At 39.3% G+C, this 19,019-nt stretch overlaps 1 protein-coding gene across 1 annotated transcript in view; it reads left to right on the top strand.

Annotated features, from left to right (window-relative positions):
* MYRIP (myosin VIIA and Rab interacting protein) overlaps positions 1-17,949 on the top strand; it is a 727,567-nt gene extending 709,618 nt beyond the window's left edge. The window contains exons 14-18 of the mRNA XM_063452086.1: positions 4,273-4,434; positions 6,097-6,201; positions 11,158-11,218; positions 14,383-14,501; positions 15,464-17,949. Of these exons, the coding sequence (XP_063308156.1) occupies positions 4,273-4,434; positions 6,097-6,201; positions 11,158-11,218; positions 14,383-14,501; positions 15,464-15,496 (480 nt within the window). The 3' untranslated portion in view covers positions 15,497-17,949. The remainder of the gene's footprint in view (positions 1-4,272; positions 4,435-6,096; positions 6,202-11,157; positions 11,219-14,382; positions 14,502-15,463) is intronic.
* The last annotated feature ends 1,070 nt before the right edge of the window (positions 17,950-19,019 follow it).

Raw genomic sequence — 19,019 nt, forward strand, 5'->3', positions numbered from 1 at the left:
CTGTACTTGGACCCATTCTCTTTAATATTTTTATTAGTGAAATTGCAGAAGGTCTTGATGGTAAGGTATGTCTTTTTGCTGATGATACTAAGATATGTAACAGGGTTGATGTTCCAGGAGGGATAAGCCAAATGGCTAATGATTTAGGTAAACTAGAAAAATGGTCAGAGTTGTGGCAACTGACATTTAATGTGGATAAGTGCAAGATAATGCATCTTGGACGTAAAAACCAAAGGACAGAGTACAGAATATTCGATGGAGTCCTAACCTCAACATCTGAGGGAAGGGATTTAGGGGTGATTATTTGTGATGACTTAAAGGTAGGCAGACAATGTAATAGAGCAGCAGGAAATGCTAGCAGAATGCTTGGTTGTATAGGGAGAGGCATTAGCAGTAGAAAGAGGGAAGTGCTCATGCCATTGTACAGAACACTGGTGAGACCTTACTTGGAGTATTGTATGCAGTACTGGAGACCGTTCATGGTTCATGGATTGCAGGATAAAACTTACCAGGAAAGGTTAAAGGATCTTAACATGTATAGCTTGGAGGAAAGATGAGACAGGGGGGATATGATAGAAATATTTAAATACATAAAGGGAATCAACACAGTAAAGGAGGATACTATATTTAAAAGAAGAAAAACTACCACAACAAGAGGATATAGTCTTAAATTAGAGGGACAAAGGTTTAAAAATAATACCAGGAAGTATTACTTTACTGAGAGGGTAGTGGATGCATGGAATAGCCTTCCAGCTGAAGTGGTAGAGGTTAACACAGTAAAGGAGTTTAAGCATGCGTGGGATAGGCATAAGGCTATCCTAACTATAAGATAAGGCCAGGGACTAATGAAAGTATTTAGAAAATTGGGCAGACTAGATGGGCCGAATGGTTCTTATCTGCCGTCACATTCTATCTTTCTGTGTTCTATTGTAGGGCTTTAGCTGCATCGGCTGCCATTGCGTTCTTGAGGGCCTGTCTTTGGTGTTGGAGTTGTGTTGTGAGGTCAGGGGTGGGGGTACGTTTGTGTTGGGATTAAAGGTTCCTGTGCGAATGCTTTCTATGTGTGCGAGGCATCTTTTTATGTGTGCAGTAGCTATGCTTATGAGGGAGCCCCTGATTACTGTTTTGTGGGCTTCCTGGGATTGGACTGAGTCCTCATTTGTGGTGAAGTAGTTTGTGAGTTCAGTCTTGAGTTGTTGTATTGTTTGCAGATCATGGAGTAAGATTGGGTTGAGTCTCCAGGACCATGGTCTGGAGATTTGTGGTGGCTGGAATGTCATCGAGATTTCGGCGTGGTCACGTTATGCTGCCGAATGAGGTTGTTGTCGTAAGCGGGAGGAGAGATGGGGAGACAAGGAAGTAGTCTATGCCAGAATAGGTACGGTGTGGATGTGAGTAGAATGTATAGTCCTGTGTTGTTGGGTGGTACAGTCTCCATATGTCTATCAGCTTGGTCTGTGAGATGAAGTCTGCCATGAGTTTGTCTGATCTGGAAGGTTGGGTATGTGCATTGGTCCGCGGTGGCTGTCTTAGTCTGTCTATCGTTGGGGTAAGTGTGGCGTTGAAGTCTCCGCCTATGATTTTGTGGCAGTTTGGGTGTAGGCTGAGATGGGCTTGTAGAGTGAGCCAGTATTCTGGGTGTGGGATTGAAGGGGCATAGATGGACGTAATAGCATATTTGGATGGGCCTATTGTACCTGCTACCGTGAGGAAGTATCTGTGGGGATCTTTGTGTATGGAGGTGACCTGGAGGGGGCATGATTTCCTTAAGAGGATTGCCACTCCATTGTGTTTACCTGAGTTTGAGTTGGCTAGGTGGCAGGCCTTAAAGTGTCTGCTCAGTAGAGGGAAGGGACGCGGGTCGATGTAGTGTGTCTCCTGTAGGAGGATTATGTCTCCTTTGGTACGGTTGATCCATCACATGAGTTGGTGTCATTTTGTGGGGTTATTTAGCCCTTTGCAGTTTATGGAGATGTACGTCAAGCTAGTTGGCATGGTAATGTGGCTGGGGGAACCTGCCCCCCAGCCGTGTATAGTTCTTTGTGTCCTCAACTAGAGGGTCTGTCACTTAGTCTCCCGATGAAACCAATTTAAAACTGGGGTTTCAGGGCCTTGTGTGCCTGGTCTATCGCCAAATCTTGTGGCATCGCTTCTGAGAGGATTGTAAGGAAAAGTTCACTCAGCGTGAAGGGCAGCGTGTCTGGAGTGACAGTTTCAGGGAGGCCTCTTATCCTTATGTTATTGCACCGTGAGCGGTTGTTTAAGTCCTCCATGCCAGTTTCCAGTGTCTCCACTCTGTTTCTCAGTGTGGTGAGGTCTGATTCGTGGGTATTCAGGGTTTCCAGGAGCTAATCAGCTCTTTGTTCCACTTGGCCCTTTCTTTCCCCCAGGTCAGCTATTTCCACTTTCAGGCTGTGGAGCTGTTTATCAAGTTCAGCAGCCATGTGTTCTTTGATGTCTGTTGCAGCTTCGCGTAATAGGAGTTGCAGGTCCCTTTTGGTTAGTGGTGTGGATGCCGAAGTGGTTGCCTCGCTGTGTTTAGAGTCTGAGGTTGATTTTTCCGTCTGTTGTGGGGAAGATGGCGCTGGAACTCGTGGAGGCTGGAACAGAGGGCGGTAGGTCGCATTTCTTGCGGTTCCCTCCCATGTTGGCGGGTGGTTGCGAAGGTCCTGGCTCGTGTGGGGGTATTTTGGGAGGTCTGTGCACTGCTTGTGACTTTTAAAGTGGCTAATTTTGGAGCCCGTTTGCGGGAGCTCGCACACTACGCGGCTATCTTGGGTCCCGATCAGGATCCGCCCCCCCAACTTTATAGTTTTACAATTCCAAAATAAGAATATGAAAAATAAAAAAAACTGTAGTCCCCCCTTTTTGTCACTTAGGGTCACAACAACACACAAGCAGCACATAGGAACCCTAAGTAACAAAGGGGGGGGGGACCCCCGGTCCCCACCCATGAGCGGCAGGTTACCCCCCCAATAAAATAAAACCCTAAAATCCCCCCCAGCATAATATTAGTGAAGGGGGCAGTAATAAACTAAAAATCAGTAAATGTAAAAAATAAATCATACTTGCAATTAGATGTCTTCTTTTTTTTTTTATTAAAAAACTTTTTTTAGCCCCAAAAAAGGCCAAATAAAAAGCCCTAAATCCCGTCTAACTAATAAAATAAAAATAAAAAAAATGACAGAAAAAAAAATCCAGATGCTAAAATAGAAATTCGTCTTTACCCAGCAAGGGCTCCTCACAAAACCTTCCCACACCCTGAAACTTGATTCAGAGAGCTCTGATTGGTTGGTTTAAGACGACTAATCTGAGTGCTTTGACAGGTAAATCTTGAGCCCTTAGGACACCACCATGAACTGACACAAACACAAGTTGTAAAAAGTGACTTATGAAATTGTATTGCATATCACATATATGGTATTCTTTAACAGGGCATGCTTTTATTCTTTATCCATTCTAACAGTTCCACCTGGTCTTAATGTATAGAGAGAGTAGTAAAAGGGGGGTGATTATTTGGGTGTTTATAGCTGTTAAAAGGCAGATAAGCAGTAGGGGGGTTATTAGGGTAGGGGGGAGGAAAGAAGGTATTAAGGCAACACTTGTAAACCCCTAGGGATTTATTCACTAAAAGTCTCTAAACACAAAACTAAAAAAAAATAGATACCTTCATGCAGTGTCTAACAAACAAATGCAGTCCAATGGGCAACATCAGTGTATAACATTATAAAAAAAATCTCCACAAGTAATTGTGGTAATTCTGAGCTGTTTCCTACTTGCTGTATTTCTCTATGCTGATCTACTAATGGCTGCTTTTTTTGTTTTTCCTCCATGCAAATTGGCTGATGGCTTCTTCCCCTGCTGCTAGCCACACTCTCACAGTCTCCTTTGAGTTGCTGCTGTATTCACCAAAATACATGTAGTGTCACCTTATTACCTTTACTTTACTTAATAATGTAAAATAAACGTTTTACTGAGATTGTACAGTTTGCTGATCTCTTCATTGAGCCTGAAGTGCTATGCTGTATTGTAGGCGTGCAGAAGTACACTGAAACAGCGAGTATATGGACACATGCGTAAACATAGTATATGTCAAATATGAGAAATAAAATACAACAAATAGAACATTGTAAAATGTAAAGGGTGTCCCTTTAAAAACATTGTATACAACAGATTATTTTGTGGCATCGTTGTTATGCATTTATTTTCCAAGAGAGTGTTACCTATTTCTAAATAATATACAACATTATTAATTGTGCTGTTCTTATTAAGGTGTACCTCACTGCTGGCACAGTGTATGGGTTAGAAGGACAACTCAATGAGATTGAAGACTCAGCACGTAAAATCAACAGTGTTACCACTGAATTAGAACTTGCCGACCTTGAAGATCAAGTAGCAACAGCAGCGGCTCAAGTGCATCATGCTGAGCGTCAGGTGATTCAAATTAATATTTTGATGCTAACTAAAAGGACACGGGCAAACATTCACTTTTCAGTGATGGGTCAGTTAGAAGTGTATATATATATATATATATATATATGTATAAAAGTATACTCTTTAGATTACCCTTCAGGTAGCAGTATGAATTAGGGATATTCCAATTTTGTAGCCATGTAAAAGACAAAAATCTTGAATTTAATGAGGAATTCATCAGAAGCCAATTGCTATGATAATTTTGTCTGTTTAACACTAAAGGAATTTAGAAATTAGCATTTTCAGGATAGATTTAAGAAGGACATGAGAGCTGTAACTTTGTTCCTGTCTCAAAGGTGTATATGCTGTGAGTTTTGGGGAAGATAATGTGACGTTGCTTTATACACAACACACGCAAGCAGCAAACAGATACCTTATATGGAGTACCAAAAATGCTTTATTCTTAGATGTAATAAACAGAGCGAATAGGGTAAGGAGGAGAACCAAATTCTGACATTTTTTGTGCAATTTATCAAGTACCCTGTTGTCTTAAGCATTACGACTTGGAAGATTAAAGGTTACAGTTTAAATTAGTAAATTATTTTCCCTTAAATTAGTTTCAAGAGACAATTTGGAGATTTCACTTTGATGTATATTGAGGTGTCTAATTAAGCACTGGAATAACTAAATAGTCTTTATTTAGCTATTCACGAGACCTGGTCTACACTTAAGAAATAATTGGAAAAGAAACAGTGGTAGTTCCACAGGCCCCCTATAAACTAAAGGCTATTCCTTTCCTTTCCCAATAAACAGGTGACCTTTGTGGTTTTCCAGAGTATGATAGTAGGTGACCAGTGTAATAACTGTGGGTTCTTCACCTTACCCTGTGAATTGAGCATGCGTTAATAATAGGCCTGTGTTATGAATCCTTTTGAAAAAGGGACAGTGTAAGCATCAAATTCAGTTTAACGTAACGTAGTGGTTTTGTGACTGTCACAGTTTGTCACAATTCAACACAGTTCAGTTTGTGAAAAACAACACTGTTTGCATTTTGCAATGCCCACACCGTAGTAGTTGAATTCTATTTTTATTGTGTGTTCATCCAGTGCTTCTGTACATGAAGCATTTGATGCTTCTTGAAAAGCATTGGATTTGTCAACCACAATGTTAGCATGTATGTCTGCAATGCATATGGTTGGTCACAAATTATTTAGTTTGATGACTACGTGGTAGTAGGATTGGCCTGCAGTGTCTATAAGCTTATTATTGGTAAATCTAATTAATTTAATTAAAAAATAATAATACAATGCAGATGCCCCTAATTTAAATGTATAAAGGAACACAAGAGATTGCACAATATATGTATTTTTTAGACTGTTCCTATAACACTTAAAAATAAAATTATGAGGGTGACCAACTCCTTTGTCACACATATTTCCCAACATTGCCTTATAAAGTGCTAGGGGAATGCTAGAACATCAAGATATCTCACTTGTTCACTGGGGGGGAATACGTTTGCTTATGTGTATAAGTGAATATTAAAATAAAAATATAGGAATTGGTTCTGATGTTGCAATTATTTTTACATATTTGATCAATTTATACTGCTTATTGTTAAAACTAGATGATGTACAATAAATGTATCAAATCGTGCTTATTTTTAGTTTTTATTTGATATTTTAGATTTCAGATATTGAAAGTAGGATATCAGCTCTTTCAGTTGCTGGATTAAATGTTACACCTTGCGTGAGGCTGACAAGAAGACGGGAGCAGAACAACACTAATCAGGTATTAGTACATTAGTTGCAATAATACACAGGGCATGAAACACAAGATATAATAAACTAGCATCAAAATATACACAGATTTAACAGAAAAAAAATATATATCATGAAGTGCACTGAGTGAATAATAGTGAGAGTACAACTAAGCTACAGAGAAAAAACCAAAAACAAAGCATAATACAGGGTGCAACAGAACCGATTAAGTAGTTTTGAGGGGTTATAAAAAATTAACTGAGATATATAGAAAAAAACTGTTTTTATTTTCAAATTCAGCAGTAAATACCATTTTATATTCATTACATTTTGAAAATAATGTCCTCGAGAAGGCGGCCATTAGCAGGAACACACTATTGGAGACAATCTCTGAAGTTTTGTACAGCTCGTTCACACATATCGCTAGGTATAATCTGCTCCCTTAACTCTGGTAGGATGTGAGAGTGATGTTTGAACACTTTTTCCTTCAGATATCGCCAAAGAAAAAAATAGCAAATGCTCAAATCTGGTGACCGTGCCGGCCATCTCATATCACCCTCAGAGAGACCAGACGTCTGGGAAACATTTCTTTCAAAACATTGAGTGAATTTTGGGCTGGTGGGCTGTAGCCCATCCTGTTGGAACCAAAACTCCCCCTGGGAGTTTTTTATTCCTCTTTAACAATCTCTTCCATTCTGGGCTGCAGAAAATTTTCCAACATTGAGAAAACGTTCAGAATTCATGGTCACACCTTCCTCCTCAAAAAAGTACGGGCCTATCACCACAATGTTAGTTTAGGGGAATGTAGCAGCCTTTCATGAATAATTCGGGGGTTATTTTAAGCCCAGTAGTGGAAATTTTGGTTATTCACAGCTCCACTGAGATGAAAATGTGCCTCATCGCTACTGAAGAAAGCTGCTGCGGGAGGGATCTGTGCAAGCATTTGCTCACATGGATTTCTGTGGTTGGCGTAATCTGCTACACTCAATTCCTGAGCCAACATCATCTTGTATTAATGAAACTGCAAATCTAAATGAAGAATCCTCCTCAGACTGCGGTCTGACATAACAAAAGCAACAGCATGCTTTCAAGCAGAACGTCCTGGCGACTGCTCAATTGCTGCTCTAACCAGCTGCACATTTTCCGGTGTTCTTATGGACCTATGGACCTATTCTTATAGTCTATTTACTATACCACCAGTGTATATGGCGATACCATAAAGTCAAATAATAGGAAATAAACGGGATCTTTTAAAGGGTAAAACAACTAACATTAACTGGGTGTGACTGCAATTTTCAAGGAACTAGTGCTCTGCATTGGTGAACCACCTGGGTCCCTACTATATCCAATCCAAACAGACAGATGGTCACACCAGGAAATCCTGGAATAATTGCTCAAATCTCCCCCTCCTCCTACCACCCTGTCCACCTCAAACTTTGAAACTTACTTCACTGAGAAGATTTCTACAATCAGGGAAGAGATCTCTTACCTCTCTCCCTCCCCTTCCAATACATCACCCAACCCCACTCCCTCCGTTGTTCTATGCTCATTCGTACCTACTACAACGGAAGAGGTTTCTGCTCTGCTCCAGTCCTTCCGCCCCACCACCTGTTCCCTCGATCCTATTCCGTCATATCTCATCCGCACTCTGTCTCCCTCTCTTGCTCTTCCTCTCACTAAAATTGTCCATCTCTCCCTTTCCCCTGGCACATTTCCCTCACCCTTTAAGCATGCAACCATAACACCAATTCTAAAAAAAAAACAACAACCTTGACCCCAACTACCCATCCAGTATATCAGTACTGCCATTTGCCTCCAAGATCCTTGAGAGAGTTGTGTATGTGAGATTGACAGACTTCCTCAAATCCAACTCTCTGCTTGACCCACATCAGTCTGGATTCCGCACTCATCACTCTGTTGAAACAGATGTGACCAAAGTATCCAGCAATTTAATCGCTGCCAAATCTAACAGCCATTACTCTATTCTTATCTTTCTGCTGCCTTTGACACTGTTGATCATCAACAGCTTCTTCTCATTCTTCGTGATCTCAGTCTATGGAATACTGCTCTCCCCTGGTGCTCCTCCTTCCTCTTCCAACGCTTTTTCAGTGTTTCTTTTTTTGGCTCTGCCTCTTCTCCTCAATCCCTCTCTGTTGGCGCTCCCCAAGGTTCTGTCCTTGGTCCCCTACTGTTCTCTATCTATACTGCCTCCCTTGGTAAACTCATCTGCTCCTTTGGTTTCCATTATAATTTATATGCAGATGACACACAAATCCACCTGTCCTCTCCTGATCTCTCTCCACCCATCTTGACCATCTGACTGCCTCTCTGTGATTTCCAACTGGATGGCTGCTCACTTCCTTAAACTCAACCTGTCCAAAACAGAACTTCTGGTCTTTCCTCACTCTAGTGTTGCTACTCCCGTGTCTGTCTCCCTCCAAGTCAATAGTGCCACCATCACCTCTACCTCGCAGCCTACGTGTTCTCTTTGACTCCAATCTCTCCTTCACCACTTATGTCCAGTCGATCATCAAATCCTGCCGCTTCCATCTCAAAAACATAGCTTGCATCTCCCCGTATTTAACACTAGATGCAGCTAAGGTGCTGGTCCATACCGTTGTTCTTTATCGCCTTGACTACTTCAATCACCTTCTCAGTGGTCTTACGTGTTCCAAGCTTGCACTGCTGCAATCTATAATGAATGCGGTGGCAAGGCTCCTGTAATGGATCGACGGGCACCCCGACTGGGTACCTCCATGGAAGGATGCTCCTAGCACTTCCTGAGGGCTCTAAGCACTCCAGCAGACACCATAACCACCGTAGACTCCTCCAGAGAGCAAGGCAGGGACAAGCTCTTACAAGAGCTTAGTAGTGATTTAGCAAGGGAGTATGACAAGCATAGCAATCCCTTGTAGCAGATTCCCCCAATAAGAGACGGCACTCCAAATTGAGGGTGAAGTAGAACTGTTTTACTGGGGCTACCTGCCTGGCTTTTATGCAGGTCCCCCACCTGGTGGACACTCCCCTAGGGGACCAGATGGAAGACTGGGATACAAAGGGTAAAAAGACCAATCACAAGCTTACACACTTAAACCAATCCCACAATGCATCACAATCCCTCCTCTCTGTCATGGAGATAATGGGGTAGTAATCCTATTAACTCCAAGGACAGAGGCAAAACTCCATTAAGCACATGTTACAAAAAAGACATAAAAATATACAAATATTACACAGAACATATACATTCAACATATCCCCAGATAGCTTAGATCTGAGCACACATTATTACGAATGGTGCTCAGATCACATACACATAGTTGAATCGCCATGGAGCCAAAGTCTTTCATACAGTCTTTCGGTATACGAATGGGCTCCATGGCATAGCTATCTGGGGTAACCTTGTTCACATAATGAAAGTCCCGAATGAACCGGTGTTTGTATGAATTGCAGGAGAAGGGAGGTCGGCAGCTCAGCGGTGTTCGTGCAAATAAGTGTTCGTTTTGAGTTCCATAGATTTGGAGCTGAACACCCCTGGCCATTTGGGAGTTTAAAATGGCCGCTGCCACGTGTTCGGCAAACGAACAAAGGCCACCCAGCGTTCGTCAATTAAGCTGCGGTTAACCGCAGCTTCTGGGCGGTCAATTGACAGCACACTCCAGTTCCCAGGTGGGCGATTTGTTCGGTAGTTTGTTCAGTAGAATCAATCTACCGAACACCCAGGCAGAAAAGCACAAACAAGCCTTTCTGCAGGGAGAATAAAAGGTTTTTAACATGGGGCCATAGTCCAGCGGCAGGAGGCGGGCGACCAGGCTCCTCCAGTTGCCAGTGGCGAGGTTGGTTCTGCCACAGCTCATTTTACTGTTCGCCTGCACCTCCCACGCCTCACCCCTCTGTCAGTCCCTACATTGGCTTCCAGTTAGATATAGGGCTCAATTTAAGATTCTGGTGCTTGCTTACAAGTCCCTACATAATGCTGCTCCAGTCTACCTATCCTCCCTAATACACAAATATGTTCCGTCGAGGCCCCTGCGCTCTGCCAAAGACCTACGCCAATCCTCTGTCCATATTCCCACATCTAATGCTCGCCTCCAAGAGTTCTCCACGGCTGCACCTTTTCTGTGGAACTCCCTTCCCTTCTCCGTTAGACTGTCACACAGTCTCCACTCCTTAAAAAAATCTTTGAAAACACACTTCTTCAGGAAAGCATATCGTCTAAACTGTTAGCGGGTTTTCATCCCCCCCCCCCCTTTCCTGCAACTGTCAAAAATAACCTACTAAGTTCTCAGTGATTACTTTTCTAGCAACCTATTTCATTACCCCTACTTATACCCTTTGTGTCACTATATCCCACTCCCTCTAGCATGTAAGCTCATTGAGCAGGGCCCTCAACCCCTCTCTTCTTGTGCATCCATTTGTCTGGTTACAGTTACGTGTCTGTTAGTCCACCCATTGTACAACGCTATGGAATTTTCTGGTGTTATATAAATAATAAAATAATAATAAATATAACATTTATCCCACCATGCAGAAAGACATGGCCAGGTTACAACAACATCACTTGCATTTTGTGTTGCTCTGAATACTTACTCATAAGTCTTGTGATTTGTGGGGGTTTTACGGGGCAGGGGGTTTTGGTTGGAATTTGGATACGTTATATACCATCACACACTATGATCTTGTAGCATTAAAATTATTTATTTAATTCAGCATGATCTGTGCATTAACTATTTATATCAACAGTCAAACAGACAGATATATGTACTTTTAATCAGCATCTTATTTCAGCGTCTGAAAAAACACACAAATTATATCTGCTGATGTAAATTTTATTACGTTACATTAATCCTCTGGGTTTTTATAGGTGATACAGTTAGACAAAGGATCAAGAGCAGTAAGGGCATACAGAGTCACATACATAGTTGTTCAGATTGTTGCATACCATAACTCAAATAATGTTGTATTTTTTTTATATTATTCAATTTTATAGATACAAACAATAGACTCATCTAGACAACAGAGGCGAAAGTTGCCCGCAACTCCCCTGCAAGGTTTGTATATCTATTAATGTTAATATATATATATGTATATATGTGTGTATATATATATATATATATATATATATATATATATATATATATATATATATATATATATATATATATATTTGTAATAAAGTTATAGCAGTTATACAAAACAAAAGTATATATGTTAAATATAGTGGCAATTCGTTAATAATAAGGAAATAATTAACTAAAGGGAAGTGTCCTCTCCTTGGGATTTGCTTTTCCTTTGATTTAAATCAAAGGATTTCACTCAGTGTCAAGTAGTTCCATTATTGAAACATACTTCCAAAGTCAACTTAAATATATGATGTGGGAAAAAACATGAACTTCAGAAAAGCAGGACCACAATTTCCTCTAGAACAGCTTTAGTTCCTCTTGTAACACAACATGTGTACGATTTGCAGTGGGGAAATTTAATCATTTATCTAGTATGTATGAATTAGGTAAAACATATACTGCGAAATGTGTACTCCACAACCTTCCTTTAAATGGACACTGCAAATCATGACACTTCATCTCTATTATGTTGTTATTGTGGCTGGAGTCATTGGGTGTTTTTTTTTTTTTTGCCAAAAATATTTAACCCCTGAAGGTAAGATGACACTCAGTGATTCCAATCCCCATAGCAAATGTTTTGAGATGAACTTGTTATGGAAGCTTGTGTAACTTGGGAATGGTTTTTAAAAGTTAACTTAATCTGGGGGCGTGGCTAACTAAGCGACTACACAGACGTCAAAGAGAGGAGCTCCGCTAAAACAGCTCAAAAAAAGCAAAATAATATTAACAATCCCGCTCCCAAACTTTGTCATCCCACAGCCCCACACCCAGAGACGACCATGGGGCGAAAAAACAAAAAGAACAAACAGCCAGAGTCCTCGAAAATGCCAGACATCAGGCTCTCGTTCGAGAGGCCGACTCCGCGCGCGCCAGCTAAGATGGTGCCGGAGGCTCCGAGCGATGAAGAGGCCTCAATGGAATCTAAGGACGAGCAAGAAGAACGAGCTTCCACATCGGGAAGTAGCAGGTACTCGGAATCAGAGGCAGAGGGGGATTCGCTACCGGCGACACGGGGTGATATCAGAAACCTCCTGCAAGACTTCAGGAAGGTATGGAAAGCAGACCTCAAAGAAGCCCAAGCAGATATGGGTAAACTCGCAACCAGGGTAACCGATCTAGAGTCCAGGGAGGCGGCACGAGACACTCGAGCACAGGCCACCCACGATCAGCTGGAGGCAATGAACACCCAGATCCAGAAACTCACCCGCATGGTGACCGTGCAGGAGTCCAGGCACAGACACCGCAATGTCCGAGTCAGAGGGGTTCCTGAGCATATCGGGGGACCAGAACTACTACCCTTCCTGCAACGAATGTTGACAACCATGGGCATAAAGAGAGGGGAGAACAACCAGTTGCTGATGTCAGCGTTCAGGATACGCAAGTCGGCATCAGCTCCCACGGAAGCCCCCCGAGACCTCATAGCGGTAACATCGGATGTGGCAGCAAGGTCTGCAATTATGGCATATTCCGGAGACACTGGCAACATCCACTTTGAGGGCAGCTCGATTACGATCTATGCAGATCTGCCGTTCGCGGTACTGGCTGAGAAAAGGAAGCTGGCCCCAACTGCAAAACGCCTACGAGATGCACAAATTAAATACCGATGGGGGCTGGATGGAAAATTAGAGGTCCCAGGAGACAACACAATGACAACGCTGGATTCAACAGGGGACCCAGAAGCCTTATTTCAGACTGCACCAGTCAAGGCCACCTCAGATGACCACACAGCTGACGGGAACAAGAGATCAGGGCACTCCTAGAGTCCCTGCCCACAGACTGCACAACTTTACACCAGGAGAACAGGCTCAACGCAGGAGAGGGGAGATAAAATGTCTAGCTCCGATATAGGGGACTTTGCTCACCTTGCCTACCTTACAAGACACGTAACATCATAGTACAAGTAGTTCTACACATAGGGCCCATAGTCTGCACATCACACACTCGACCATCACCAGAATATTTAAGGCACAGAGACCTGTCCCTCCTGATACCTCCGATGAAACTAGAGACACCATACCAAGTCTCATAAATATACTACAATGTCATGATGTATATATGTTTGGTAAATGTTATGTTCTACGAGACTCATTGAATGTTATAACCCATACGAGAAGGCACTATAGTGTCGCGATATTAATACTCATATACCGGTAAAGTGTGTTATTGTACATAAAACTCCAATAAAATATAAATTTAAAAAAAAAAAAGTTAACTTAATCTATGTTTTTGCAAAACAGTTACTGAATGTGTTTGGCATTGTGTAGGGGACATTATTATTCTGAAATATGGGTACAACATGGGGGAACAGTGCTTACCAGGCATAGGCAACCTTTGGCACTCCAGATGTTTTGGACTACACCTCCCTTGAAGCTTTACCAGCACTATGGGTGTCAGAGCATTATGGGGGATGTAGTCCAAAACATCTGGATTGCTGAAGGTTGCCTATCCCTGGCTTAGACCATAGGGTGCAACTAGTCCTGAAAATGTGCCTTCTTCCTCAGCCATTATACAACCTAACAGAGCATTCATCAGCGTTTATGACTTACAACAAAATGTCTGTCCATATCCTTATAGCACCCTACTAAATGTAAAAGCTGTCATCAGAGATGGCCATCCCTTGATTTTGTCTAGATTTAAAACTTGATCATCATTTTATATTTACATTGTTCAGTGGTCTCATACACTGGCACGATTCTTAAGGGAACATGGGTATAAGAGTTAGGGAGACTTTTATACTTTTAGGTATTTATATGATAATAGAATATTGCAACAATATTCTTGCACATGTATGTTCAATATTGAGTTTTATACATTTGATAAATAAATATATATATATATATATATATATATATATATATATATATATATATACTATTTTGTTTGTAATCTTTCAAGTTAGGTGTCAATTCAACAGTACTCACTGTTAAATTGCTAAATGTATCAGTAACTAGAATTCTACAATAGTCCATGTACATTTATTGTATCCACTCAATTTCAAGGAAATTCCCAGGTATTTTATTTTGTAAACTAGATTGTATTTTTAATATATGTATATGTGATTATGTAAAGTTTTTCTTCTTTATTGCAAAAAGATGAAGAACCTGAAATCCCCACAATCACTGTAATGAGAACATTTAATAGGAACTTTGTGCTGCAAGGATCCTTGACTCAACGAACTAAAGAACGGAAAAGTACTGCCAAGGACATCATGGTAATTACCTGGAAATCCCTAATTTACTGTGATACCATACCTGACAGTGCCAACAAACACGATTCCTATTAATTTATATATCTATAAAGAACGTTATTTATTGAAAAAACATATCCAATGAAATAGTACCAATAGCTTAGAATAGTATCAAGAGAATTATTTATGAACTCGGGTTATTTATTTTTCTATTGTAGCGTAAGAAAGATTTCCATTTTTTAAAGAACAAAGATATGTTATAAAATTAAGGTGGTGGCAGCATGCCTATTTGGGGTGATTCTTTTAGAATTGTTATTTTATGTTATCAAGAAAGAAAATTCAGAAATGAGTTTAAACATATCCTTGTACATAACATAATTATTCCCGATTAACTATAATTTAGACTATAAGCTCATCTGTGCAGGGTCCTCGTTTACCTATTGTCCCTGTAACATTTTGTCATTGTCTCATTTATTGTTAGATTTCCCCCTTTCATAATATTGTAAAGCGCTACGGAATAAGTTGGTGCTATATAAATAGCAATAATAATAATAATTTACAATGACACAGTGACTTCATTTGAAAACATACACAACATGACCATTTGTTTGAGTTTTAAATATCTAATATAGGTTTCTGCCTCTAGTCTCCATGACAATGAATAACTAGCTTTTCGTGTAGATTTTGATATTATTAAAATGTGTCTTCTCTTTTAAAGTACTTGGTGTGCTGAAATATACACATTTTTCATATTGATTATTTCTTTGCCATGTCAAAAGGAAAGGATTATGTTTCAATCATTTAAAGAAGTGCAGATCTCATTATTTTACCTTATAACACAGATTTATTTTTGATAATTTTATATATTTAATCCAAGGTGAAAGCAAAAAAAAAAAAAAATAAAGAAGAATGAACAAAAGAAAAGCAGAGTCAGGTAGTGTTTTGGGTCCTATTAAAACTCAGATATATTCTTCATCTCTTTACAGGAACCAACTAAAGGCTCAAGTGTAATGTATTAAAGACATGGTTAAACTGCCAATAGTATGTTCCTAAAGCTGTACACAAGAGTGCCTTTATTTAACAGCCATTACGATCTCCGAGAAATGGATCCTTGTGTGAAGCTACAATGCCTTGGTAGCAACGCTTTTTTGTTCCGATACCTCATTGGAAATTGTCAGCATTACGGTCGATTTACTGAAACTCTGCCTTAAGTTTTTAGGTGACACCATAAAAGGTTATTGAGTTTCACAAGAAAAACTTTGTTTTATGATGCACTTTTTATTTCTGTCCAAATTCTTCTTTAATGTGTCAAAAAACTGTTTTTTATATCTTTTTTTTCAAATGTATCCATATGCCAAATTAAATGTCAGGTCTGAAATATGATGCAATTGTTCTTGTTGTGGAAATGTGTTCTAAACATTTGTTAGTGTGATAATCGAGACAGATATTATATGGTAGCTGTGCAGTTCTTGTAACAGTTTCAATTTTAATTACTCCTATAAAACATCTAACAAAATAAAGATCATGCAATTTTACATTTATTCAATTGTACTTGCCATATGAACCATTTTATATTATTGATACCTAATAGAAAATTTAGAAACTGTAATTTTACAAAATGATATTATCCATGAAATCTTCCCTTATGCCTAAACCCTGCTTCCCCAATATAAGACATACTATCTTATAAAATGTCTCTGATTCTATAAAATATTGGAATCAGATGTATATTACATCTGTAAATTTTGTAATATCATACAGACCTAGGTGGCAGGATGAGTGTAAAACAAAGAAAGTTGCCATGTGGCTATTAAAGAGAGATAGAAAAGGGAGTTTCAAATTTTCTAGTGAATTGATCATTCCGAATTTAAGGTATTTAGCACGGTTTTTCTTTGGAGAACATTAGGGTAAGGCTGTTAGAAGACTATAAGTGAATTATTTTAACAATGTTATTATTGTCTAAAAGAAACACCAACACACTGCCTCTTGAAGCTATGTTAAACAAAGCTTCCTTTACTTCCATGGAAATTAGAACATTTTTAGATTTCTCTAATGCTACTTCATCCAGAAGTTGTGAATTTACATTTCTATCCATAAACCCGTTATGTGGTAGAATAGATATTTATGCCATTGAAGAGATTAACATGTTATAAAATAATATTCCTAGCTGCCAATTAGGTTTGCATTTGTATTTCCTCATTTTGTTTTTGTTTGACTGAGGTAAGGAGAGAAGGGCAGGTATAATTGAATGGCTAGTGTTAAAGCTTGCTGTAGTGGTTATAGTCCCAGGAGTGCTCTGGCGTCCTCCCAGAGTCATTTGTCAAAGTGTTTTGGAATGGTTTGACATCTTACCTGGGTTCCCTTGGGGCCCATGTTTCCACTCTTAAATCTGGACAAGCTGGATATCTTCATTGAGCTATGCAAACCTGATACAAGACAGTGATGTTTGACTGAGAACACTCAGAGCTGACACACTCAAGCAATGAGAGCAGCTCTGCTTGGTCTTGCATCGATCAGAGGAGCTAACTAGTATTTCAGGAATGGAGAATATGGAAGCAGACTATGTGGCTGGTGGGACAGTGGGTAAATTGTCAAATTGGTCTAAAATGATTAAATGGATTACTCGGATTGGGAGGGTGCCAGGGCATTTCTGGAGTATTTATTTAACCAACACATTTTACTTTTCTTAAAAGCATACTGCATTATGCATGATATGTTTACATGGTTTTGTTTGAACAAGTTGCTGACATTAAAGGGACACTATAGTCAATAAAACAACTTTAGCTTAATGAAGCAGTTTTGATGTATAGATTATGCCCCTGCAGTCTCACTGCTTCTCTACCATTTAGACGTTAATTCACTTTGTTCATGCAGCCCTAGCCACACCTCCTTGCATGTGATTTACACGGCCTTCCTAAACACTTCCTGGATAGAGTAATCTAATGTTTACTCTACCTTTATTGCAATTTCTTTTTCATTTAGAATGTATTATCTCCTGCACTGTTAATAGTTTGCTAGACCCCGCATGAGCCTCCTTTATGTAATTCAAGTTTAATTTACAGAGCAGGAGTTAAAAGCATTTAAAATACATTACATCTGATTGTAAATAAAACCATTTTATTTTCATGCTGGCCCTGTCTGTCAAAGCCAGGGGAGGTGTGGTTAGGGCTGCACAAACAGAAACAAAAGTGAATTAAATCCTAAATGGCAGTGAATTGAGAAATTAAACTTCAGAGGCATGATCTATACACCAAAAATGTTTCATTAAGCTAAAGTTGTTTTGGTGACTATAGTGTCCCTTTAAATAGAGTAGCCCTATGTTACTTTATTATAAGTGTACTGCACTCATGTATGAAATATATGAACAAAACTTCATAAAGTATAAAAAGGGGGCACAGTAATAAAATATACACATCTTTATTGATAATTTAAATGTAAATATAACGCAACAAAAATAATAAAAATATATGAACATGCATTTGGCTAGATAAATGTATATAATACATAACTTTATCAATCTATGCTTAAAGTGTTACTCATTAAACTTCAAAATAAAACTAAAATCTGTATTGCTAAATTTTGGCTAGAATAATAAAGCTGTGAATGTAGCTGGAAGAATGAAGAATGTTTCCTAACCAGCTAAATTAGTAGTCTGATAGACTTGTACTTTCGTTGATTAATTTTTCTCAAAAATTACATTTTCTTCTGGTTGTCCGAGGTTCATGTAGCAGCTTGGTTCAGCCAAATTTCATCTATGAGAAAATATTTGGTAAAACATTAGGTAAAACAAAAACGGACTCAAATATGGGCAGTAAACGTCAGTTTACTGTAAAATAAATACATAAAACCAATATTATGTATACATTTTGCAGGAAAATAATTGATCCATTATCCTGACATTTGGTTCACAGATCAATTGTGGAAAAAGTAACCAATAGAGGGATAGAAGATTATGAGCAGTAAAAAAAATAAATAAATCTATATTTATAAATTATATATCTTTTCTTAATATATGATGTAAATATATATATTTTTACTGCTACTCCTTTTTTCCCTGTCTTGGTCACTTTTCCCTGGACCTGTGAATAAAATCAACATTTAGTGGTTGTCCCCTAGCCATCAATCATCTTTTTTCTCACCAATCATCACTTTGTTTTGGCACAATTGGCAGAACCCCATAGTATCTGAGGATCTTTTGCTTGGTTTTTCATCCTCACGGTGCTTTAGAAATACAGAATTTTTCTGAATTGTCAGTCACCCAAAGTCAGCCTAATCTCAGTTTGGATGAAACGGAATGATCAAGTCTATAGTATAAAAAGCAGTTCTGTACTGCATTGAATTCAACAAAGTCTGTGTAATGTTACCAATGTCACATGCGGATTGGGTGTGATGCACTATGACAGAAGCCTATAACCATCTGTTAGCTTGTGTGCGTGCATCAATGAAATAGTTATATACACCAACCTTGTTGCCAATGTGGAGTTATCCTCCTAGAATTTGTCACTTACTAACTTAAAAGTTATTTTATCCATCAAGTGTGTT

The sequence above is a fragment of the Pelobates fuscus genome, chromosome 4 (genome assembly GCF_036172605.1).
Source record: "Pelobates fuscus isolate aPelFus1 chromosome 4, aPelFus1.pri, whole genome shotgun sequence".
Lineage (NCBI taxonomy): Eukaryota > Metazoa > Chordata > Amphibia > Anura > Pelobatidae > Pelobates > Pelobates fuscus.